General features: G+C 35.2%; 1 protein-coding gene across 7 annotated transcripts in view; it reads left to right on the forward strand.

Moving 5' to 3' along the window:
* Positions 1-24,055, forward strand: part of CNKSR2 (connector enhancer of kinase suppressor of Ras 2) — a 315,289-nt gene that overhangs the window by 214,554 nt on the left and 76,680 nt on the right. For 4 of the 7 annotated variants that reach the window (XM_002719953.5, XM_051827000.2, XM_070067188.1 and 1 more), the window contains 2 exons: positions 11,925-12,014; positions 13,860-14,074. In XM_002719953.5, coding sequence (XP_002719999.1) covers positions 11,925-12,014; positions 13,860-14,074 — 305 coding nt within the window. The remainder of the gene's footprint in view (positions 1-11,924; positions 12,015-13,859; positions 14,075-24,055) is intronic. The other 3 variants (XM_002719954.5, XM_070067189.1, XM_051826999.2) reach the window with 1 other exon arrangement.

Raw genomic sequence — 24,055 nt, forward strand, 5'->3', positions numbered from 1 at the left:
AGGTTAACTAACTTAGCTAGTAAGTGATAGAACTGGGACTAATTACCCATGGATATTTATTGACCTTACCTGTGGTACAGCTTTCTAATTTATAGGAAAACAACTTCAAAAAGTTGCATTACTCCTTATAAATTCAAGAAATTGATTGTAGGCAAGCAGAAATAGTTTTAAATTTGTATGTTTTTGTACATGTTGCTTTCTACTTAATGGTACTATAATGAACATGCATTTATACAGACGTTGCCTTGACAGACCTCAGGAAAAGACCACTAAATTGGTAGAGAGGGTATGATGGGATATATTCTTTTTAAAGATGAGAGCATAAAATATTTTTATAAAAAGATAAATAAGAATAATTTTTGGAACCACAGATTTCAGTAGGGGAAGCAACCTACATTAGCGGTTATTAGCATTGGCTATAGCATCGGTCATCTTGGGTAATCCTGTCTGCTATCTAATTACTCCAGTTTGACCCTGGGGATTTGACTCTAGTCCTCAGTTTTCTCACTTATTAAATGAAGTTGGTAATATCTGCCTCATATATTTTTATGAGAATCTAATGACAAATAAATTTCCTTAGTGTCTAATATGTTAGGTGTTTATTTTCCTTACTGTCATTATTACATAGAAACTTTAATATGAAAATAGACAGGGAAATGATGGTATTAAATCATGTTAACTATTTGGTCTCATCTTCTCAGGCTTCACAAAGATAATACTCACTTTGGCAACTTTTCAGAATGATAATATCTACCATCAGCTTTTCTTTTCATTGTTCAGACTCTTTGCCCTTATTAGTCCATTATAGCACATTTCTATGCATAGAAATCTGCTAAAAAGTAGACACACTTGACTGAGTCTCTTTGTAACCATAAATGGTCATATTTTATGAGAATAGAGGAAAAAATATTTTAATAATAATATCACAGAACATTATTTGTTTGAATATAGGAATACACATCTCTTCTGACTTACTGAATATGCAGGACCTTGCAGAAGTACCTGAATGAATGCAAAGTTGGTATTTTAGAAATGTTCCTCAGAAATGTTATTTGTACATATTGTACACTGAGGAAAATTAATTTATGTAATATTATACCTGAATATTTTCCACCTGAGTAGTTGGGACAAGAGAAAACCACATACCATGTCCCCTTTATCCAAATGAACAGTAAATGGCTTGAATCATTTACAATGGCATGTTAAAGGGCCTGTGGGCAGTGTTATCATAAAATGAGTTTTATCTGTGTGAAGTGAGTTCTCTTGTCATACTTCTGTATTACTTTTCTCCTTGCCTTACAAATTTTTTCAGTCTTTTTGACATGTTAATTATTAGCATTATGTAAAATATCTCTTAAAGCATCAAATATATACAATACATTCACATTTCTTATAATGCTGAATACAAATGTCTTCTTTGTCCTGTGATTTTGTAATATAATCTTCCTTATAAGGAAAATATTTAGCTTTCGTTCATCAACTACTCTAAATGGGAAATAAAATGGGATTCTAACCACAGGAAAGTTTTGTATGCAAGCTAAATATACCATTTCCAAAGAAGAACTAACCTTATAAATAGAATTTGATGAATCAGAAATGTCAAAGTAGGATATGTACACTATACTCAGAGGAATTCTTATTCCTTTGAATTTATTTAATAAATTTCATAAAGACAACATGTTAATTAGCTTGACAAAATAACTTTGGAAAGTCAGTACAGCAATATTTGAAAAATAAATAGAAAATCGTATAATTCTCATGTAAAAGAGTAATCATCTAGGTAAGGTAATCTTCCTTAATTTGTACATTTTACTGATGGAAATAGAAGATATAAGTCCTGAAATCAGAAAGACCTGATTTGGGTGTTACGGCTTAGCCTTTCATAGCTGATTGATCTTGAGTTTACCTGAGACTTAATGTACCTATAGTTTTATAATACCACTTCTAAAATGTTTTCATGAGACTTAAATGAGCTAACATATGTCAAGTACTTAGCACAATTCATATGTCATGGAAAGTGCTCAAAAATGGCAACTAAGTGGTATAATAAATTATTACTTGTCCTAAATAAAAATGTTTCAAAGATTTTCAAGTGCTGATGGATGAAATTACCATTTCCCCTTTCCTGCTGAGGGACTTAGTAAAGGAAAAAAGGCTAGAAGTATTCCCTCATGTTTGGTTCCTCTACCAAGACAATAACCAGACATTTAAATTATAGTTGTTAAAAGAAGTATGAGTAGCACTTGTTGTTTCTTTTGGTTTAATTTTGCAAAAGTAAGAGGAAGACCATTCAAATAGCTAGTAACACTGCAAAGTGCCTTTATCCATGTTCTCTTAAGCTACCTATAGAAATTGGCAGCTTATATGCGAACCAGAAGGGCCCTATTTCAACCTCTCAGCATTAGAAAGCTGAAAACAGTTCAGACTCCATACCTTTTTAAAGTTTTAGATTAGTTGCTGTAAGAAGGAGAAAATAATATGTAAAATAAATTAGTTGGAGATGGTTAAAAAAAAGAAAACCTAAGAAAAGATCACTCAAATAAAGGCTCAAGGTAGTAGGTAAAGCACTAAGATTAAGAAAAATAAACTTTTGATAAAGTTCCAAGGTATTATTATATGCATAAAGCAGAAAGCAAAATTTTAAAAGGCTAAACAATAGTCACAGGAAATAAACCTCTTCAAGTGAATTAATCAACAGAAAGATATGAACTAGGTGAAATAATGCTCCCTATTATAGACAGAATGAGAGTCAAGAATAGAAGCAGCCTAAGTCAGTGACTCTTCTGGGGATGTTTTTATTGCCACAGTCATAAGGATTGGGCAACTGGCTACTGACATCAGTGGAAATACTGAGGATGCTATTAAACATACTGCAGTACACAAGAGAACCCTCAGTAAAAGAAAAAAGATCTGGCTCATAATGTCAAATGTTTCTGTTGAGAAGCCCTGGTTAACTTAAGAAGCCATTTATGATAAATTGAATACAGAAGCACAGACTAGAAAGTCAAAGCCAAAGGCCTTATATGACAAACAGCAAATTGCCATATTTTTAATCCAAAGAACCTGGGAATTCATTCCCTGGGAAAGATATATCTGCATTTATTCACAGTGGGTTATCTGGGCAGAAGATTGTGTCTGGGATTACCTTACTCTACAACAGAAAACCTTATCATGGCATCTCCTGATGTAGGAAGTGATACATGTGTCACTAGTTGAAATCAAAGTGTCACTATGTTCCTAAAGTTGTACTAATGAAATACGTGAAGTTTGTATTCCTCAAATGAAAGGTTTCTTTGGGAGGAAAAAAAAGAAATCAGAGTGTATTTTCCCTTATTAAGGAAAATGTCAAGATTGGCAGCTATGTAAATTTTAAATAGAGATGTTAGTGTTAGCTTTCAAATCACAATATGATTTAAGTAATCTAGCATTTTCCTAAGTATGCTGTTCAGATCACTGGTTCTCAGAGTCTGTAAAAGAAGGTTATATGTTTAAATAAGATTGGGAAACTTTGCACTTTATCCCCCTCCTTGGAGATTTATAAATGCACATTAGCATACTAACAGCATTGAAAGTCTTGTTGAATTTCCCTTGACTTTTTTTTCCAAAGTTATTTATACATTGAATCTTTTTCTTTGAATCTTCTTTTTCTTTTTGTCACACACTAATTACTAACTTCCCAATGGAACTAACGTTTGATAGAATATGTTTTGAAAATACTGAAATAGAATTCTGCTGCTCCTCTTATAAAACTAAATACCAGTGATAAAATTTCTGTGTTTTAGGTTCCAAGCAGCTTTTTTACAGATAAGCATTTGGAAAAACATTTAAAATTTGAAGCCTGGCTAGCAGTTGGCTTCTTGAATGACAGTTTGATTTCTCATTTTTATCTCCCAGGAAAAACAGATGTAAACTATTTCCTAGAATAAATATTATTTGTGATAAAAGTGCAGACTTAGGAAATAGAAACTAACTGGAAATATCAGTGCATGGTGTTCTGTACTCTAAGCTACTTGTGTAATCACTGAAATCACTGCAAAGCAGTTTGCCAGAAATCATAGAAGAAATAGATCCCTAAGGATAGAAACTGTCAAGTGTTATATCTGGTATTGTTAAAGAAATGACTATAATAATTATATGCTAATTATTTTAATGGAGACATTTAGCAAATAATTGAAATAATATACAGCCACTTAATAGTTTACATGTAACAGCATAAAACTGTTTTTATAAGTAACGCAGCATGTCAAAACAGTTTATTTTCCATTATTGTTAAGGCATTGGACTTCATACAGAAAGCTGCACCTACAGTTTGTGCTTTAATCTTCCATTAGTTATTCACATAGCCTTACAAATTTTGTCTAAGAGTCACAAACTGGGAGGAAGCTTAAACAAAAAGCAGTAATCATGTCATTAAATTATATTGATGAGGAAAATCTGTTGGGTTTTTGCATAATCCATAATTTTGCAGTATTCTGAAATGATTCATCACTATAGCAGGAAAGTTGATGCAGTGAAAAGAACACCATGATAGTCTATATTCATGGACTGACTCTAACACTAACTGTGAAATCCTAAGAAATTAACTTTGTTTTCTCTTGAATTTTTCATATCTACTTTTCTGCTAGCTTCACTGATGAGTATTTTCCCAAAGAAAAAAATTATGTGAAAGTCATTGTAAAGTTATTTAAAAATGTCAATTTTCAAATGAGAATCTTCAGTTGATAATCTATCATTGTCTTTTTCACTTTTCATGAGAAAATGTGACTTCCGTTTGTTGATAGGATTTCCAATATACCTTTAGTAAGTTTTTTAATAGATTGTTTTAATTTCAATTACCTTGATAACTGCTGCTTTTAGCCAAATGGTATTTGCATACCTGCATCACCTTTCTTGTCTACATCTGTGTTAGTGCTAAGCACAGTAAAGGGTCTAAGTATTTTAGCTTAGATCATTTTATACCCACCAGGGTCTTCAGAGAAGGCCCCAGAATTCCTTTGCACTTACAATACTAGTATTGAAGCCATGTGAATGTTTCATCATTCTGTCTACATGCTTGTGTGCAGTGGCAGCATTTCAACCAAGAAAAATTTATCTTTATGAATTCTAGTGTGCATAGCTTGTTCTTTCTCTTGGTGATTTGTTTCACAATATAGCCTTGAAATCAAATGCTAAACAAGCCATATAATTTTTATGCAGTTTGGTATTTTCTTCTTCAACAGTTCTTTTTATGTTACTTCCATTTAAAGTATAGATAACTTTTAGAAAAACAATAGGAAAATACCCAGCCTGTCGCTCCCCCTCTTCGTGGAGGAATGACACAGGACCCTGCGCTGTTCTTTTGTCTGCTCGGCCCTTCCCGGGTTTGCTGCTGGTTCTTCCCGGGTTGGCTGCTGATCCTTCCACCTCCGTGGAAGGGCGGTGCCCCCTGCCACTTTCCCCACTTCCGCGGGGGAGCGGCACACCGCCGGCTGGCTCTCTCAGGGGCTGCTCAGGTGTTCTCTCAGGTGTTCCCCTTAGATGTTCCTGGTGCATGTTGTCTCTCTCCTCCTTTATAGTCCTCTTCCACCAATCCCAACTCTGCTACCCACACGCCGAGTACGCTGCTCTCCTCCAATCAGAAGCAGGATCAGCTCCTGCAGCTCATTCAAGTTGGCGAGAGGCAGCTGCGTAGAAGTTGTTTACTCCTCTCCCAGTGCCATATTGTGGGAGAGTAGATGCATAGAATAAGTCTTAATTCCAGTAACTTAGTCTAGTCCGAGTTGCTCCCCACACCAGCCAAGATGTTGCTTATTCTTGAAACTGAGATTTTCTTTGGTGTTATTCTCCATTAATGGAATTAAACAGATTTCAAGTTAATAATCAATTTGAAGGTTATATTTGATTGTATTATTTATAAGTCATTAAAGCTAATGCTTAAATAATAATCAAATTGACATGTTTATAAGTCATTTTTCCAAACTCTTTTATCTAAAATTGTAAAAGAAAAAAATGGCCCCTAAAATCAAAGTCCCCATTCTTGCTTATTTTATTAAATCCAAATATGTTGCCATTAGGCTTAAAAAATTACTAACTTTCTATTTCATTCAGTTTTACTTCCTCTTTAAATGTGTGATACTCTGCTAAAATAATCTCAAGCTGTTTTACTAGAAACACAGTCAAGTCAACCATCTGAAAGTAATTTTTCAGTCTGGTATGTGAGGTGTTTGATGGGTGTATGTGGCACACTTATAGCTTAAATTATTCTTTACTTATTTTCATTAAAATACTGGCTAAAATATTCAGCATAGATGTGTGTATGTGTAAAATTTTTCTCGGACTCTTGAGAAAGGTATTTTGTGAGTACTAAATGGTATGTCAGGCTTAGATAGATTTTTCTGAAGTCTTTTCTATTTTTTGAAAGGTATTTACAGAGAGAGGGGGAAGGAGCGGAATATAGGGGGAGGGGAAAGAGAGAGAGAAATATCTTCCATCTACTGGTTCACTCCTCAAATCATCACAATGGCCTGGGCCAGACCAAGGCAGGAGCCGGGAGCTTCTTCTGGGTGTCCCACATGGGTACAGGGGCCCAAGTACTCGGACCATCTCCAGCTGCTTTCCCAGGTGCATTAGCAGGAAGTTGTGTCAGAAGTAGAACAGCCAGGCCTCAAACTGGCACCCATAGGGGATGCTGGCATCATAGGTGGCAGCTTTAGCCACTATGCCATGACACTGGCCCTTGCACGTTTTCTTTTTTCTTTTTTCTAACTTTTGGCAACTATAAGAGAAAAGATTGCTTCTCAGGTATTGTTCATTATCTTGAAAATTATTGATTTTAGTATGATTTTAGAGAGTTTTTTAAAAGTAATGTTGTAGTAGATTTGGGTAGCTTACTATGGACCTGTTTCTAGGTTAAAAATCAGGAGATAGGTCTTCTAGCCCTGACTTGATTACCAAACACTTCTCTAGGGTTCAGTTTGTTAGAAAAATGATCAGGGCTGGTCAGTATGATATAGTGCATTAGAAGGAAAGGTGATGAAAGAAGGTGAGGAATCTGTGAAAATAGAAACTAGTGGTCTTAGATTCTTTTTGGTCTACTGTGTGAGGAAAGTCCCACATTTACTTCTCAGCAAGCAATCAGTTACAAATATTAAGCAGTTTATGGTGTTTAAAGCACTGTTTTAAGGGCTGGAGATACTACAGAAAGCAGAAATGTTTATTCCATCGTGAAATTTACATTCTAGAAGGGTGACAGAATTCAGGCAACTGATTTCATGACATTTATTGGCTACAGTTACCATAAATGCAGAACTTCAAGAGGAAATGAGCACAAAGAAATCTGGCCTAAAATAAGAGGTTAAGCACTTTTCCTAAGGAAATGACATTTCATTTTTTGCTTGGCTCTGGAGGTTACATGTTAATTTAGGAAGAGAAGAGGAGAGGAAAACCACAAGAGGACAGTCCTGGGTTCTGGGTGGAGACAGTGTTTCAAAAAGAGGGGAGTTTATCTGTGTCAAATGCTGAAGATAAATCAGAAAAGTCAAGCACTCTAAGAACTGCCTATTGGAGTTAACAACATAGAGGCCTTAGAGACCTTGACAATAGCAGTTTTGATGTAGTAAGACCAAGAGCTTAATTGGAGAAGGTTCGGGATAGAGAAGGAAGAAATAAATTAGAAGATGAAAGCATTCAGATGCTTTCTAGGAGTTTTTTTGTAAGGAAGGGACAAAGAGACAAGGTGGTAGTTGGGTTGGGGTTTGTGGGTTGAGAAAGTTTATTTTTTCAAGATTGATTATTTTAAACGCAGAGTTACAGAGAAAGAAGGAGAGAGACGAGGGGAGGATGGTTGAGTGAGAGAGAGAGAGATCTTCCATCTTTTGTTTCGCTCCCCAAATGGCCTCAATGACAGGTTAGGCCAGGCCAAAGTCAGGAGCCATTGAGTAGGTCAGAGTGAATAGAATCCAATGAACAACCTAATTATTTGAGATCTCCCTAATGTCTAGCATCTTTTTGTTCATTCAACAAAACGTTAATGAATACCTGCTCTGCACCTGCTTTTTCTATAGACAGTCATAACAAAGAAATGTAACACCTAATTCCTGCCAAGAAGTAGGGGAAAAAAATCTATAAGCAAACAGATACCATACAATGTAGTAAGCATCATATATACCAAAGTCATTAGGATAAAACCATGAGAGTCCCAAGTGTAAGTAGTCAACTCTACCAAAGTTATGTCACCGTAAATGCTTTATTACTCAGGTTAAATTAGCTTATTTTTAAGCAATTCTGTATACTAATATTGAAACAGCAATTCTCATATTAAAATGTACTAATGTAAATACTTCATTATAAAACACTCCATCATCATCTGTGCTTTAAAACTGTATTGCATATTCCATTTGTATTTAATTGCAGATGAAATTCCTAATTTTAAAACTACATGCCATCAATTTTAGAATAAAGTTCATAAAAAATCCAGAATCATTTATCTTTCACCATAATTGCATTTATTAGAATATAATAAGAGATGTAGCATACAATTCTTGACTCTATGGAGATGCCAGTTAGAAAGTTTCAGGTGTATAGCAAACATGAAAAGCTATATAACAAAAGAATAGTTATACTAAGACACTAGTATACAGATGTCACAAGGCTTATGATAGAGTGCCAAATAAATCTACATTAATAAATGCTTTATGCTTAGTAGAATAAAAATTACTATAAGATGAAGTGGTCAGCAAAAAAATATAGAGAGACTATAATCTGCGTTTTTCTTAAATTAGTTATTATTAATTTTTATCATGAATTAGTAATTTTAGTCTTACTACCTTGAAAAGTAATTTAAGTATTACTGTGTAAAAAACACATCTTAAAATTTTCCAGGTTAATCAGATAAAGCCAAAGATTTATAATTAGTTTATATATTTTTACATAGAAGGGGTCAGATATATTTAAGTCAATTAATTTGTATTAAAGAGTGTAAAATACTGGTAATTTATGTTATCAAAAATAGTATATATGTATTTAAATCTAATTATGCTTGTAGAAGTCTCATTTTAAGGTGTTGTTCTTTATGGATATCACTAGAGCATCAAACCATAAAGTTTTTTTTTATTGGAACTTTGCTGTCATTGTGAAGTTAAAATGCTAATATATACATATAGTAGCATATATGTTTACAAGTTGAAACGAATGATCTGTGTATTTGGAATTAGAAATAATTTGTCATGGTCTATTTTTTGACCTGCCAAATACTGCTATTTCTAAAGAATACTGTTTCAGTATTTTAGCATAATAAAAAGTTTATAAAAGAAATAATACTTATAAGCAACATTATTTGTTATACCTAAGCTAATAAGAACTTCTTTTTAAAATACTTATTTTTGTTTGCATGGCTAAATTTATAGTTTTATAATAAATAAAAGCAAAACTTTGATGTTCTCATAAAGTAAATTTTACTTAATTTTTTTAAATATCAGATTTGTTCAAACTCACCAGTTTTCCTGCAATTTTATATTAATAGTATGCAGTGTAATTCTGTTTTAAAAATCATCTCTGGGAAAATCAGTGTTAAAATCTTCTGCAAAATTCTTCTTATGGTTAATGATATAACCATCGACATCAAGGGCTTAATTACATGCTCCAACGACTTACCTCCATTAGAGTTTCAGAGATGATCTAAAATAAAACAAATTCAATTATACTTCATATTCTGAATAAGTGTGTTTTTCTTGTTTTTGTACACATATATTTGATTCCAAAAAACCAACTGATTCCTGGAAAAGTTTCAAGCTAGTTTATATGGATATATATGTGTGTATATATGTGTGTATATATATATATATAAAAATATATGCAGCAAGTAAAAAATTAGCTGCATATGTATTGGGTCTTTCACTTTTCAAAAGATTTTCTTGGTGATATGTTGAAACAGTGCTAGAGCTTAATTACTTCAGCTAATAAATGAACAATGTATTAATCTACATTTAATAAATACTTTATCTTTAAAGGAATAAAAATTACTATAAGATGATACTGAAGTAGAGTTTTAAAACTAAACACAAAGAAATAAGTTGTGAATATTTTGAAAATATAGCATTTATAGAAATAAAAATCTGAAGGACTACTTTCGCAACAGAGTTAAATAGTAATGACAAAAAGGGACTTTTTCAATCCCTTTCCCCTCCCTTGATTGGCACAATATTGACCTGGCTCATTTCAGCCAAATCATTTCTGCATAAAGAAGCAGAAATATGTTCCGTGAGAATTATGGTCATCATTTATGAAGTCATTTATATAGTATGAAAGGAAGCTCTTAAGTAAATACTACATTGCTTAGCTCATTAGTGGTTTTATCATTCTTAGTTCATCATTTACGTTTAAATAGCATAGCAAAACATAGTAAACTGTGTCAGTTTACATAATAAGAAGCCATAAAGTTAATACAGTTTCCATGAGAACAAAATTAGAAGTCTCCTAACAACTTTTTTTAATGCATGAAGTAATTATAATGATTTTTTGTAAAACTGAACTTGGCAAGAAGGGAAGTGGAGAGAGGCCTCTCTTCTGGTGACTGAGAGATACTGAAAAGTGGTAAAATTGGTGGATTAAAGGAGGCAGGATTGTTTAACTTAGAATGCTGGAGGGAGTGTGCTAGAAATAGAAAAGGTGGTAATTGTAAAGTGAAATATTTGGAGGGTTTGCAGCCTTTTCAAATAACAAGATTAAACATTTGACCACAGGAATACATGGAAGAGGGAAACTCAAGAAATTGAGAGACCAGAATATCAGAGAGTGAATATTAAAGTCATCTAGAATTATGACGGAAGTGATATTTGAGTGCCTGGATTTGAATCCTGATACTACACACTTACCAGCTGTATGTCCTGGAACAAGTATATAACCTCAGTTCTCTCATCTGATAAAATTAGCATAATGATAGTATATGTATCATATAAAGATTAAGCAATTTGATACTTATTAAACTCTTAGTAGTCAGTATGTGGCACATGGTAAATAATCTATGTTTATACTAGTATCATGATTACCATAATCATAATGATTTTTATGATCCAATTTTGTGTGAATCTCTGCTTTTCATTCATTCAAAATTTCTTAAGCAACTGTCTCATGCCACGCTTTGTGGTATCCTCTATAACACTTTTGAATGATTTTCTTTGGCTGTTTAATGCTTCTGGAATTTCAAGTTGAACAAAGAAATCCACTACAGCCTAACCTAAAAGTTATATTTGAAGTCTTTGCCATGAGTTCTTGCTAAAATAAAAAACTGCTATTTACTAAGAATACAAACCCAGAGAGAAATGAGACAGGCCAAATGAGTGATTTCTTGGATGTGTAAACTAGACATGCTCACTGTGGCAAAAGTAATACTTAGGGTAGACCCAGCTATAGGCCATGAAAGAGAATCTAGCCGTGTTGCTGAGTATCGTGGTAGGAGTTAGGAAACAGTAAATAAGATGTTATACTTGTGGTATTACAACATAAAACAGTAGGTTGATATCCTGATAGGTTAAACACAAGGGGTCACCACCATCTTGGAGGCTGTCTATCAAAGTATAAATGATTGGGCATGGGAGAATAAGACAGAGATAAAGTTACTGAAAATCAAGTAGAATCACTGAAATCAGGATCCTGTCTGTAAAGAATCATACTTGTAAAGTCTGGGGTTCCTAAGAGAGGAAACTAGGACTATTCTTCATTAGATGTAACCAAGTACCTTAACATTATATTAACACCTGGCCAGTTGCCACAGGCAGTTTCACCTTCTGGCTCAAAACACACATTTTCTTCTTCATCCACACAAATGCCAACTATAATGTTGCATAAGAGTAAGTGTGTTTTGTAGACTCTAGCTAAAAACTAGTATAAGTTTGAGCAGACTTGGGGAAGAAAAACAATGTGATGTGAACTTTGTTCTCTGTGTTTAGGCAAGCTACGACCTATATCTATGCCAGTGGAATATAATTGGGTGGGGGACTATGAAGATCCAAATAAGATGAAGAGAGATAGTAGAAGAGGTAAGTGTTCTAGAATTTCAGTGTAGGCAGGGTTGTTTGAACAAGCAAATTTAATTTTTTTTTAAATAAGATTGTATGGCTTCAGTAGATAACTTATTCTATTATTGACTTTATTGTATAACCAAACCAAGTCAGACTAATGTTTGACTATGATGATATCTTCTCTGAATGCCTTCTAAAGGATTCAGGGTAGATAAATGCAATGTGAAAAATGATTATCTGATTGTTACTTGAAATTTAATATTGGTAAAACAAGGTCAGAAGTGTGAAACTGCATATAAGACTGAAGTGCACTGAATAGGAACAGTTTGTGATCAGTTCCCATTGGTCCACAGTGCAGCTTCACTGCTTTTGTATTGATACACCTCAAATGAACATTAATGTACATGGGTAAAAGCGAACAGCAACTGGGCCAGTAACTCTAATGAAAACTATATATAAATGGGAAAGAAAACAGCTTTGCTTTTTTTCTGTTCTGTTTGTTGTTCAGGGTTATCTTCTTACGTAGGGGTGGGCTACTCTTGAAGTATCTACCAAAAGTAAGTTTTTATGTTCACTTATCCTATTAAGGTGAACAGTAAAGAAAGCAACTAGAAATCTTACTACTCAAAGAGATTGAGCAAGTGTGCATATATGGAGGGCACAATGAGTCATGCTACTATTTATACTTTCGAAATACAGGGCAATAAGTTTATAGATGAAAAATAAAACAAATCAAAACAAAAAAAGTGTTCATAGAACCTAAGCTAAGATTCCTTCATGATATCTTTGACCCATTTGCTTCTTATTTCTAACCATTATACAGAACTAATTTTATTACTACACGAATTCATAACCACATGGATAAGCAAACATGAAAATTTGCTTCATTAATCTTAACATATGTTTTATGGAGTGAGCATTTCTGAAAATGTTGATAAATACAGAAATATTGACAGATTCCTTTACATCTGTGTGTTCATTCCATTTTCCAAGCTTCAGTTTCTAATCTCATTTGTTTTATATACTAGATCAAGAAAATCAAATAAATGTTTATCATATACCATCTCTGACTTACTCTTTTGGGACTTCATAATATAGTGACATCTTGGGGTGGGGGGATGCCATGTGAAGTACTAACTGTTGACTATTGATTTAAGCATAGATTTTATGAACTAATTTTCCTAACTGTTGGTTCATAATGTGGACTTGAACTTTTTCAAGGGTACTACCTAGCATGTTGGTCATCAAGCTTTAGCAGAATTCCCCTCGGGGATCTTTTTATATTTTTTATTATTGAGAGGCACAGAGACAGAGTTTCCATCTGCTGGTTCACTCACCAAATGCCTAAAATGGCTGAGGCTGGGCCAGACCAAAGCTGGGAGCAGCAAACTCCATCAAGGTTTCTCATGTGGGTGGCAAGAACCCAACTACTTAAGCCATCCCTGGTACCTCTCAGAGTCTGAATTAGCACAAAGCTGAAATTGGGAGCCAGAGCTGGAAGTTAAACACAGGTACTCCTTTATGAGATGTAGGCATCTTACCCAGCATCTTAATCTCTAGGCCAAATGCTCACCATTCTTTCTACAAACTTTATGAGTCACACACTCAGAACTTCTGAATTCAAGTTCCTCAGGAGATTCTTATGTAGTTGGTTCAGAGGTAAAACTTTAAAAATGATCTGTAGGCTCTCTATTTCTTATTGTCCTGTGATCTCAAATAATTAAGATCTGTATTTTCCCTACAAATTTATAAATTAAATCAAGTTAAAATTCTGAAATTAAATCTTTTAGCACCGTTGGAAAACAGTAATATGTTTGAGAGATTCACATATTTACATTGGTGTATTTATCTCTTTTTATATAGAAAACTCTCTACTTCGATATATGAGCAATGAAAAAATTGCTCAAGAAGAGTACATGTTTCAGAGAAACAGCAAAAAAGACACAGGGAAGAAGTCAAAAAAGAAGGGTGATAAGAGTAATAGCCCAACTCACTATTCATTGCTACCTAGTTTGCAAATGGATGCACTGAGACAAGACATCATGGGCACGCCTGTGCCAGAGACCACACTATACCATGTAAGTAAAATCTTAAAAATCCTTTGGTGCAACTTTTGTTGGAAGGCTGATAAATGAACCTTTCAGGTAAATTCAAATTACTTTTATACTATTGCCTTATTTTTTTACAAGAGATCCTAACTTTAGAGTTTGTGTCCTTTTCAAAACTGATGGATTATTCGTCTGTTCTTCAATTCATATGTCAATGATTTCGTATGTTATAGCAAGTTAGATTTTAATTATAGATAGCTTAATATGCATAAAATTGATGGAAGATGATAATTAGCTGGTTAGTCATCAATGTGATAATGCACAGTAAATAGATAGCTGTAAAATTCAGCATTTGAGATAGAATTCATGATTCTTTTTATTAAATTTGTATTTATATAAAGGAAACAAATTTCATATATTTCATATATACAGTTTTAAGAGCATAATGATACCTCCTACCATATCCTCACTATTTCACTCCACCCTCCCTCTTCCTTTTCTTATTTTTCTTTTAATTTTTGCAGTGACATATGTTGAATTTTCTTTAATTTTTTTTTAGATTTATTTTATTTATTTAAAAGACAGAGTTACACAGAGTGGTAGAGACAGAGAGAGAGGTCTTCCATCCGCTGGTTCACTCCCCAGATGGCCACAATGGCCATAGTTGCGCTAGTCCAAAGCCACAGCCAGGAGCTTCTTCTGGGTCTCCCATATGGGTACAGGGACCCAAGGACTTGGGCCATCTTCTACTACTATCCCAGGCCATAGCAGAGAGCTGGATCAGAAGAGGAGCAGCCAGGACTAGAACCAGCACCCATATGGGATGCCAGTGCTTCAGGCCAGGGCTTTAACCTGCTGTTCCACAGCACCGGCTCCCCGAACTTTCTTTATAATCACAAGCTTAACCCTCCATTAAATAAAGAGTTCAGCAAGTAGTAAGCAGAAAAACTGTTGTACCTCAAGCTATAGACAAGGGTTATAAATAATAATCAAATGTCAGAATGTTGATTTCACTCACATACATTGCATTTTTTGGACTCTGAATATTAGTTACCACAAATCAGGGAAAACACAAAATAGATGCAACTGGAGACCATTGTGCTTAGTGAAATAAGCAATTCCTTTTAAAAATGAGTATCTACTACATGTTAGCCATGGAGCTAGCACAGTGCTAGAAGTAAAACTGGGCAGACATAACCTACTATTATATGAGGAAAAAGACACACTAAGATTCCCAGTATAATTTATTTGTTATAATGGATGGATACAGAAAGTATAGGAAAACCCTGAGAGATGGAGGGCCTTCGTCTTCAGAGGAAATAATGAAAGGCTGCAGTATATGGAGCAGTTGAGTGAAGAGTGAAAGATGAGTAGCAATGTTTTTAGCAGGAAGACATAATGAAGATGTACCACGAAGGTGGGAGAATATGGTATGTTCCAGGGACTTCATGTGGCTCAAAATTGCTAGTTCATTAAAAATGGAGAGAAATCATGAGCAAGAGGTAGTAGATAGGCATGGAGAAATAGGCAGAGGTTAGATCAAGGATTTTATGGTAAAATGCTTGGGCTCTTTCTTGCTTTAGTAATGAACAGCTATTGAAGAATTTTGAGCTAAGGATCTATATCGATCCAATCGGCCCATTAGATATCTATAGTACTGAGCATCAATTGGGAGGTCAAATGCAGAGGTGTTAAATCCAGCCCAGATGAATGACGAGAAACTAAGACAGTGGCCAGGCGGATGCAGAGAATCTTGTTAGCCAAAGAAATCAGTTTTCGCTAAAGGGAATGTGTTGTTCCAGTAGAACTATACAATCTTATTTGAAGCCCCTGATAGACATAGACTACATGTTCGTAAGTTGTAATTTGAACAGTTGTACTCAATGCTTAGAGTGTCAAAAACTTTTAGTCTATCACTACTGTAGAAGGTGTACTGGCTGGGACGCGGTTGGGGAATGTCCCAGCCACATGAAATCATTTGGTCTGGTCCTGCCAAGACAATCACAAGTAGGACTTAAAATTCAATATATGTATTGAATTTTTAATTTAATAATTTTAGGTTAATAATTTTGTATGTCCCTCAAATTATGTTATAAATATAGAAATGGGCCTTGGTGTGAAAACAGTTCCCCACCTGATAGGTAAAGAAGATGTAAAAGATTTAATAACTTATATTTGAGTTGTTTCTCTGAATAAACTTCTTAGTATTTATTCTATAGCTCTATCATAAAACTAAACTGTAGAAACATCTTTTTCTTTATTTGGATTGGAGTGTCAGAAGTACTCCTAGCTGCCTCATGCTCTGTTGCCCCCTCTCACCTGTTACATACCCCTCTCACCTGTTACATACTCCCAAGCCTTTGCCTCTGACTACTGGCCATATCAAGAGGAAGCTGTTGTCTGCCAAATCCCTCATCTGACCTAAGGGCACATGAGGAAAAGGCAGACAGCAGTGTCTGTGTGTACATGTGTGTGCCTTCCTATATGCATGTATGTGTAAAATTTAAATGTAGTAAGAAAAGTGTTTAGAAAAAGATTTGTAGCATTGTTCTTTTTTGTTTGTTTTTAAGGACTTATTTATTTATCTGAAAGGCAGAGTTACATAGAGGCAGAGAGAGAGAGAGAGAGAGTCTTCCATCTGCTGGTTCACTTCCCAAATGGTTGCAATGATCCAAAGCCAGGAACCAGGAGCTTCATCCAGGTCTCCCATATGGGTGCAGGGGGCCAAGCACTTGGACCATCTTCCACTGCTTTTCCAGGCAATTCGCAGGGAGCTGGATCAGAAGTGGGGAAGCTGGGACTCGAACCAGCACCCATATGATATGCTGGCACTGCAGACAGAGGCTTTACCTACTACGCCACAGAGCCAGCCCCTATAGCATTATTCTTTTTTTTTTTTTTAAAGATTTATTTAATTGAATGAGTTACACAGAGAGAGAAGGAAGGTAGAGAGAGAGGTCTTTCATCCACTGGTTCACTCTCCAGTTGGCCTCAGTGTCCGGAGCTGCGCCGATCCAGAGCCAGGAGCTTCTTCTGGTTCTCCCACACAGGTCAGGGGACCAAAGACTTAGGTGTTCTTCTACTGCTTTCCCAGGCCATAGCAGAGAGCTGGGTTGGAAGTGGAACAGCTGGGACTCAAACCTGCACCCATATGGGATGCTGGCAGTGCAGGTAGCAGCTTTATCTGCTGCCACAGCGCAGCCCCAGCATTGTTCTTGCATTGTTCTTAATCTCTGAATTTGTAGGACTTTTTTCCCTTACGTGATATGCATATTACAATTTACTTTCCTGTCAATGTAAGTCTATAAACTAAATCTTTTACTTTAAGACTATATGTTGAGATGCCAGAACAAGTAAAATTTGATTATGGATCCAGGCAGATGCAGGTATCCTTTTGTAAACTAAATAATGTGATTTTTAGATGGTTTATTAAAAACAGATTTTGAGTAGGTGTTCAAAAATCTGTATAATTCTTTTCATAGTATTCCAACATTTGTGTGCCTTGTCTTAGTTTTTTTAGGATATAGCTGCAACACTTAGTTCTATTTCCAAGAAGTACATCTGGCCATTCTGTCCAATTTGTGTAGGGTTTTTTTTTTTTTTTTTTTTTTTTTGAGTGAGGATGGGTGGTGGTGAGCTGTTAAAAAACCATTTTTTTTAATTTGACCAGGAAATAAGCATTATGAAACAGACACTATTCTAAGTACTTTACAAATATTAACTCGTTTAATCCTCATGAGAGCCCTAGAAGAAAGGTGCAGGTATTACCTCTGTTTTACAGATTAGGAGGCTGAGGCACATGGATTAGTAAGTAGTAATGTGATGGACCTGGAATCTGAACATTTGCAATGTTTTTCCCCTTGAAAACAATGATAACTTAATAGAGACAACAATTTGAGTAGTATCAACCACATGTAAACGTATATACAGTTGTAAAAGTCAGTGTCTAATGACTGACTTAGCTGCATTGTTTTCATATCAAAATAACTAAAATACGAGGGCAGGACATTTTAGTGACAAAGAAGTTATGTCTGAGCTAGCAGTTACTTGTAATAATCAATTTCTGGGGCTGGTGCTGTGGTATAGTAGATTAAACCTCTGCCTGCAGCACCAGCATCCCATGTGGGTGCCAGTTTGAGTTCTGGCTTTTCCACTTCCTGCTGTTAGCAGCTCCCTGCTAACAGCCTGGGGAAACAGTGGAAAATGGCCCAAGTGCTTGGGCTCCTGCACCCATGTGGGAGACCCAGAAGAAGCTCCTGGTTCCTGGCATCAGTTCGGCCCAGTTCCAACCATTACAGCCATTTGGGGAGTGAATCAGTGGATGGAAATCACACACTCTGTTTGTCTCTCCCTCTTTTTGTCTGTAACTCTGCCTTTCAAATAAATAAATAAATTTTTTAAAAATAACCAGTTTCTCCTCATAAAAGCCTATAAGTTGAATAATCATAAAGTAATGCATTAGGAGAGTTTGACGATTCTAGTTCAGTGTTTTTACAATAAGCTTAGTATCTATGCAACCATGACCATACACTCATGTTCTTATTGCACAAACACTATAGATATTTGGTATTTCCATGGCTTTTAAGAGGAATGTTGTATTCATACATTGTCAGGGTTTTTTTTAAGTTACCTGTAGTTTTTGGTTGCTGTTCTTTTCATGATATGTTATTTTTAGACTTCATCATTGTTATTTTTTTGTTGTGCATAACTTGCTTTACCCCTTAGTGTGCTGTGATTCCATTTATCCATAGTTGCATAAAATGATGCTGTGGATTTTCTGTACCTAATAATACTTATAGAGTAATATTCTATTGGTATCACTTGGCTATCTTTCCATTGGAAAGTGGGGGGCAAAGGATAAAGATAACCGAGGGATCTGTTGATCTGTCCTAGGAGGGCCACAATCTAAAGGCGTCAAAATCCACTGCCTTAGATATAGATATACGGTTAGAAAAAAAGAGGAAGAAGAGAAATTGTAGCTTTAATTGTTTAAAAATATAAAGCAGTTTTTAAAAATACTTACTTATCCATAAGAACTCTTGGAAGAAAAGTCACTTGTATTTCCTGACCCACTTATAGTAATGGTTTCTTTTTGCTTCCTTACTTAGGAAGGATTGTTCTTTATCTTTAAAAAAAAATATCAGTAACATTCTCTCCATTTTCCTATTTACCACAAAAAGATAACAAGTATATTTTCAACCACTTGGAAATTTTGGAACAGAACATATTTCTTTAAGATTTTTTTCATTTATTTATTTTTTTTTATTTTGTTTTATGAGAGAGAGAACAAGAGAGAGAGAGAGAGAATGCTCTGATCCAGTTGTTCACTCCCCCAAATGCCATTAATATCCTGGGCTAGGCCAGGCCAAAGTTAGGAGCAAGAACTCAGTCTAGGTCTCCAACATGGATGGTAGAGATCCAACTACTTGAGGTATTACCTGCTACTTCCCAGGGTACATAGTAGCAGGAAGCTGGAATTGGGAGTAGAGCTGAGATTTGAACTTAGGCATTCTAATATGGGATGCAGATGCCTCAAGCAGTGTCTTAACAGCTACACCAAAAGCCTAACCGTTTGTAAAATTTTAAATTTTATGTATTTGAGAGAGGGATCGAGATCCCATCCACTGGTTAACTCCAAATGCCTGAGATGGTCAGATCTGGGCCAAGACCCAAGCCAGGAGCCAGAAACTCAATCCAGATCTCCTGTATGGGTGGCAGGAACCCAATTACTTGAATCATCACCATTGCTTCTCAGGATATGTATCAGCGGGAAGCCAGAGTCAGAAGCCAAAAATGATTTTCAAATCCAAGCACTCCAATTTGGAATGCAGGCACCTTGACCACTAGGCTAAATGCCCATCCAAAGAACATTTAGTCCATAGATAAAAGAGAATGTCTCCTGGAATGTCGCACTGAATGAAAGTGAAAATACATTATATGCTTAGAGGAAAATTTATAACACTAAATGCTCATATCAGAAAAGGATAAAGGTGGCATTAGACTCAATTCTAACCTCAAGCAAGTGCAAAATAACAACAAAAACACAATCAATAGACTTAATAAAGAGCGAATCAGAGAAATTGAAACCAAAAAAAAGCAATAGGGAAAATCACTCAATCCAAAAGCTGTGAACTTTTTGAAAAATCAAAAAAATTGATGAACCTCTGGCAAGACTGATGAAAGAGAAAAAAGAAAACTTAAATCACCAATATCAGGAATGAAAGAGGGATGTCACTACAAGCCTTATAGGCAATAAAAGACTAACAATAAGGGGTGGTGGGTGTTTGGCCTAGAGGTCAAGATGTCCATATCCCATATTACAGTTTTCTTACTCCAATTCCAGCTTCCTGATAATGCATACATTGGGAGGTAGCAGAGTTGGGTTGAGTTCCCAACCCTAGCCATTGCAGGAGTAAACCAGAGGATAGGAACTCTCTCTCTCTCTCTCTCCCTGTCTCCCTCTCTCCCTATCAAATAAATTAAATAAAAATTTTTAAGAACAACAAAGAAATACTATGAGCAATTCTGTATATGTTAATTTATCTGTTTAGATGAAATGGACTAATTGCTCAAAATCTACAAACTACCAAACCTCACCCATGATAAAGTATATAATCCAAATAGCTCCATTACTATCAAAAAACTATAGTTAACTATTAAAAGTCTTCTAAAATATAGATATAGACATTAAAATAAGAACCAGAGTCACAGTACTAATACTTGCATATTGATTAAGTGTAGCAGTAACACATTTTGCTTTTATTTTTCTGTTCTGTAGTGTTTTTGCCATGTTAGAAGCCTGTAGAAGACATGATGTGTAAGACTCGTGATTTAATGGAATTCCTAAGAGACTGATTAAATTTATAAATTTTATTAATTAGAATATATGGTTTAAGCATTCAGAAATTTTTTGTTTCAGCAATTTTTCGCTTAAAATTGAGCAGTAAGCAAACAGAAAGATTCACTCATGCACCCATGAAGGAAATTTCTGCTCACGCTGAATAAGCCAGAATATTGTTAAACCAATCCTTTTGGTTTCATGTTTGAACAAATGTGGGTGTCATTTTGCTAGTTTCTCATTAGGTAATGACTGCCAGGGAGCAAAACACAAAATCTGGCTTAGTTATTAAAGCATCATGCAAAACAGGACAGAGAAGAATTGAATTAGGAATTTAAGTTTATATTTATTAAATTTAAATCTTATTATAAATTCCTTGTTACCTTTAGAAAATATAAAACGTAAATTCCAATGAAAAGTCCTTGGCTTGGTTGCTAAGGTCAAAAATTACAAACTATTTGACTACATATCTGCCTTTAGTAGCTTTCATCATACAACTCTTATTTTTTTATTTTTTTAAAGAATTTTTTATTTTATTTGGAAGTCAGAGTTACATCGAGAGAGGAGAGGCAGAGAGAGAGAGGTCTTCCATCTGATGGTTCACTCCCCAGTTGGCTGCAATGGCTGGAGCTGTGCTGATCCAAAGGCAGGAGCCAGGAGCTTCTTCCAGGTCTCCCATGTGGGTGCAGGGGCCCGAGGACTTGGGCCACCTTCCACTGCCTTCCCAGGCCATAGCAGAGAGCTGGATTGGAACTGGAGCAGCCGGGACTTGGACCGGCTCCCATATGGGATGCCGGCACCACAGGCAGCAGCTTTACCCGCTACACCAAAGTGCCGGCCCCCATCATACAACTTTTAAAAATCTTCATATTCTTTCATTTTGTAGATTTATGTCTTCTAGATTTGTAGCCTCCAAAAACTTCCTCCAATTTTGTAAGCAATAGACCTTTTTTGCTCTCATAATCACCTTACTCACATTATCTTGCCACCATGACTCATTTAATCAAGGACTTCATGTTTAATAAAACTCCATGTAAAATTACCTTATCCCTATAACTCTATTCTGATTAAAAGGCCATAACTTGTACTATATTATTTTTTCACTCAGCTTCCAAAATATGTTATCCCCTTGATGGTTACACTGTCTTCTTCCACAAAACTATAGGTGAAATGACTTGTTGTACATACCCAAATATTATCCAAAGTATTTTTCTTAAACTATATTAAGGTACAATTATTGACTCATGTTATGTATTAATTTCTTGAAGGTAGATTTATCAAGAACAATTTTAAACTGTTTGCCATTTGTATGAACATTTTATTAGCTTGGACAGACAGCAATTGGCAGTGAACCAAACTGCTTAGCTCAAAACCTAGAGTCTCCTTTGTAAGTAATATTGCTAAATCAGACTCAACATTTCTGTAAATAACAGAGCAGGCCAGGAACGGGATCTCTAATAGATTTGAATCCCAAACTGTCAGGAATTCTGACAAATAGATCAGTTTTCCAACCCCTGTTCTTTATATGCAACTGATTTAGATAAATTTATACAAACTTCGCTGCAATAGTATACTGCCTGGAGAATAAGTGTCTTCCTATTGTTTCTTTACTATCATAAATCTGGAGTTTCTCCAAGAGTCAATGGTTCTTGTGTCTACAGCTTTCCAGTAAGTGTTCAACGTTAAAAGGATTGTGTTTCCTAAAATTTATATGGCTATGCTATAAAAAACAAGCTTTTAAGTCAGCTGTGTGAAGCTGACATATTTTTGAATATCTTATTCTCATCAATAAGAAGATAATAATACCCCCACCCTTTTTTCAGAATCCAGTAACATATATATATCAAGTTCTTTCTACTCTTCTGGGTACATAGTAACTATTCTTTGTAATTCTTTTCATGTAAGGGAATTTAGATCCTGATGAGCAAATCAGGAAGCCTTCTAGGACTAAAATACACACACGCACACATCCTCCCTGGGACATGAATGAGCATCAGTTCACGTTCAGTTGGGAAAGCAGCATCACCACAGAATAAAGGACTAGATCTTACTCAGTTAAGGAGCTGGCAAAGCTACCTCAGTTGGGACCCAACAATTGGGAAGAAAATCTGGACATGAAGTGAGGGAAAACAAAACAAACTGGAATGTATGAGCACAAACCAGAACATTGCCTCCATCATCGGCAGTGAAGTTGGTGTCCTTCACCAAGGAGACTCAAAGACTCCTGGTCCAATACCCAGAGGAGCTAGAGAAGAGATCCAATGGTATATGGATGAGTTGCAGGCCCGAGTACTGAATACCCCCCTTCCCAGCAAAACAAGCCAGCAGAAAAATGACAATATGTTTGCGCTTTAGTAATGACTAACACCCAATACCTACCTTCAGGGTGTAAAACTGCTTGAATTCTTGAAAATTAGGGAAATTTATGTTACAGCCAATTTTAACCTAAAACCACATAGAGAAAGGAACTGTGAAATATATAATTCCTTCCAGTGTAGCTAAGTTGCAGTAGGAAACTGTATGCTGAGATTTCCTTCCCTATAGCCATTGTCAAAACATACCAGGGAAAACTTGCTTTGAAAATTTCTCTAGCAACAGCATGTTTGAAGTTCCACAGTTAAGTAAAATTTTTAATTATCATAATCCTGGAATGGACTTCAGTGTAACCCACCTTGATGAAAGTATCACCCCTATAAACTACTCATTAATTTTCTGAAGTATGTATTGGAAACTATAAAAAAATCTTTCATATATTTTCAATCAAAAGATGGTTAATGTAAGTATTAATTAGGATAAAATATCTAATATACCTAAAGAGGGTTCTAGTTAATAAAATTTTAGACAAGTCTTTAAAGAGTTTCTTAACATACTCTGAAGAAAACTATCAGAAGACTATGTACCTAGACTGTTGTCTTAGCTAGAATTTCCATAACTTAGTTGCATTTTATTATCATAAGTGATCAATGTATGTAAATTATCTAATAGAGTATCTGACACTATGGTAGTGCATAGGTTATTCATCCAACCACACTACCAAACCGTCCTCACCAGAAGACTAAAAACAAGTAAACCTTAATGTAGGTGCATTTGAGGCCAAGTAGTACTAGAGAAGTGGCAGCAAACAGCAGGCCTTCCAGAAATCTAATTTTTCATACATGAGTTTGCATAAATTG

Source organism: Oryctolagus cuniculus, chromosome X (genome assembly GCF_964237555.1).
Source record: "Oryctolagus cuniculus chromosome X, mOryCun1.1, whole genome shotgun sequence".
Lineage (NCBI taxonomy): Eukaryota > Metazoa > Chordata > Mammalia > Lagomorpha > Leporidae > Oryctolagus > Oryctolagus cuniculus.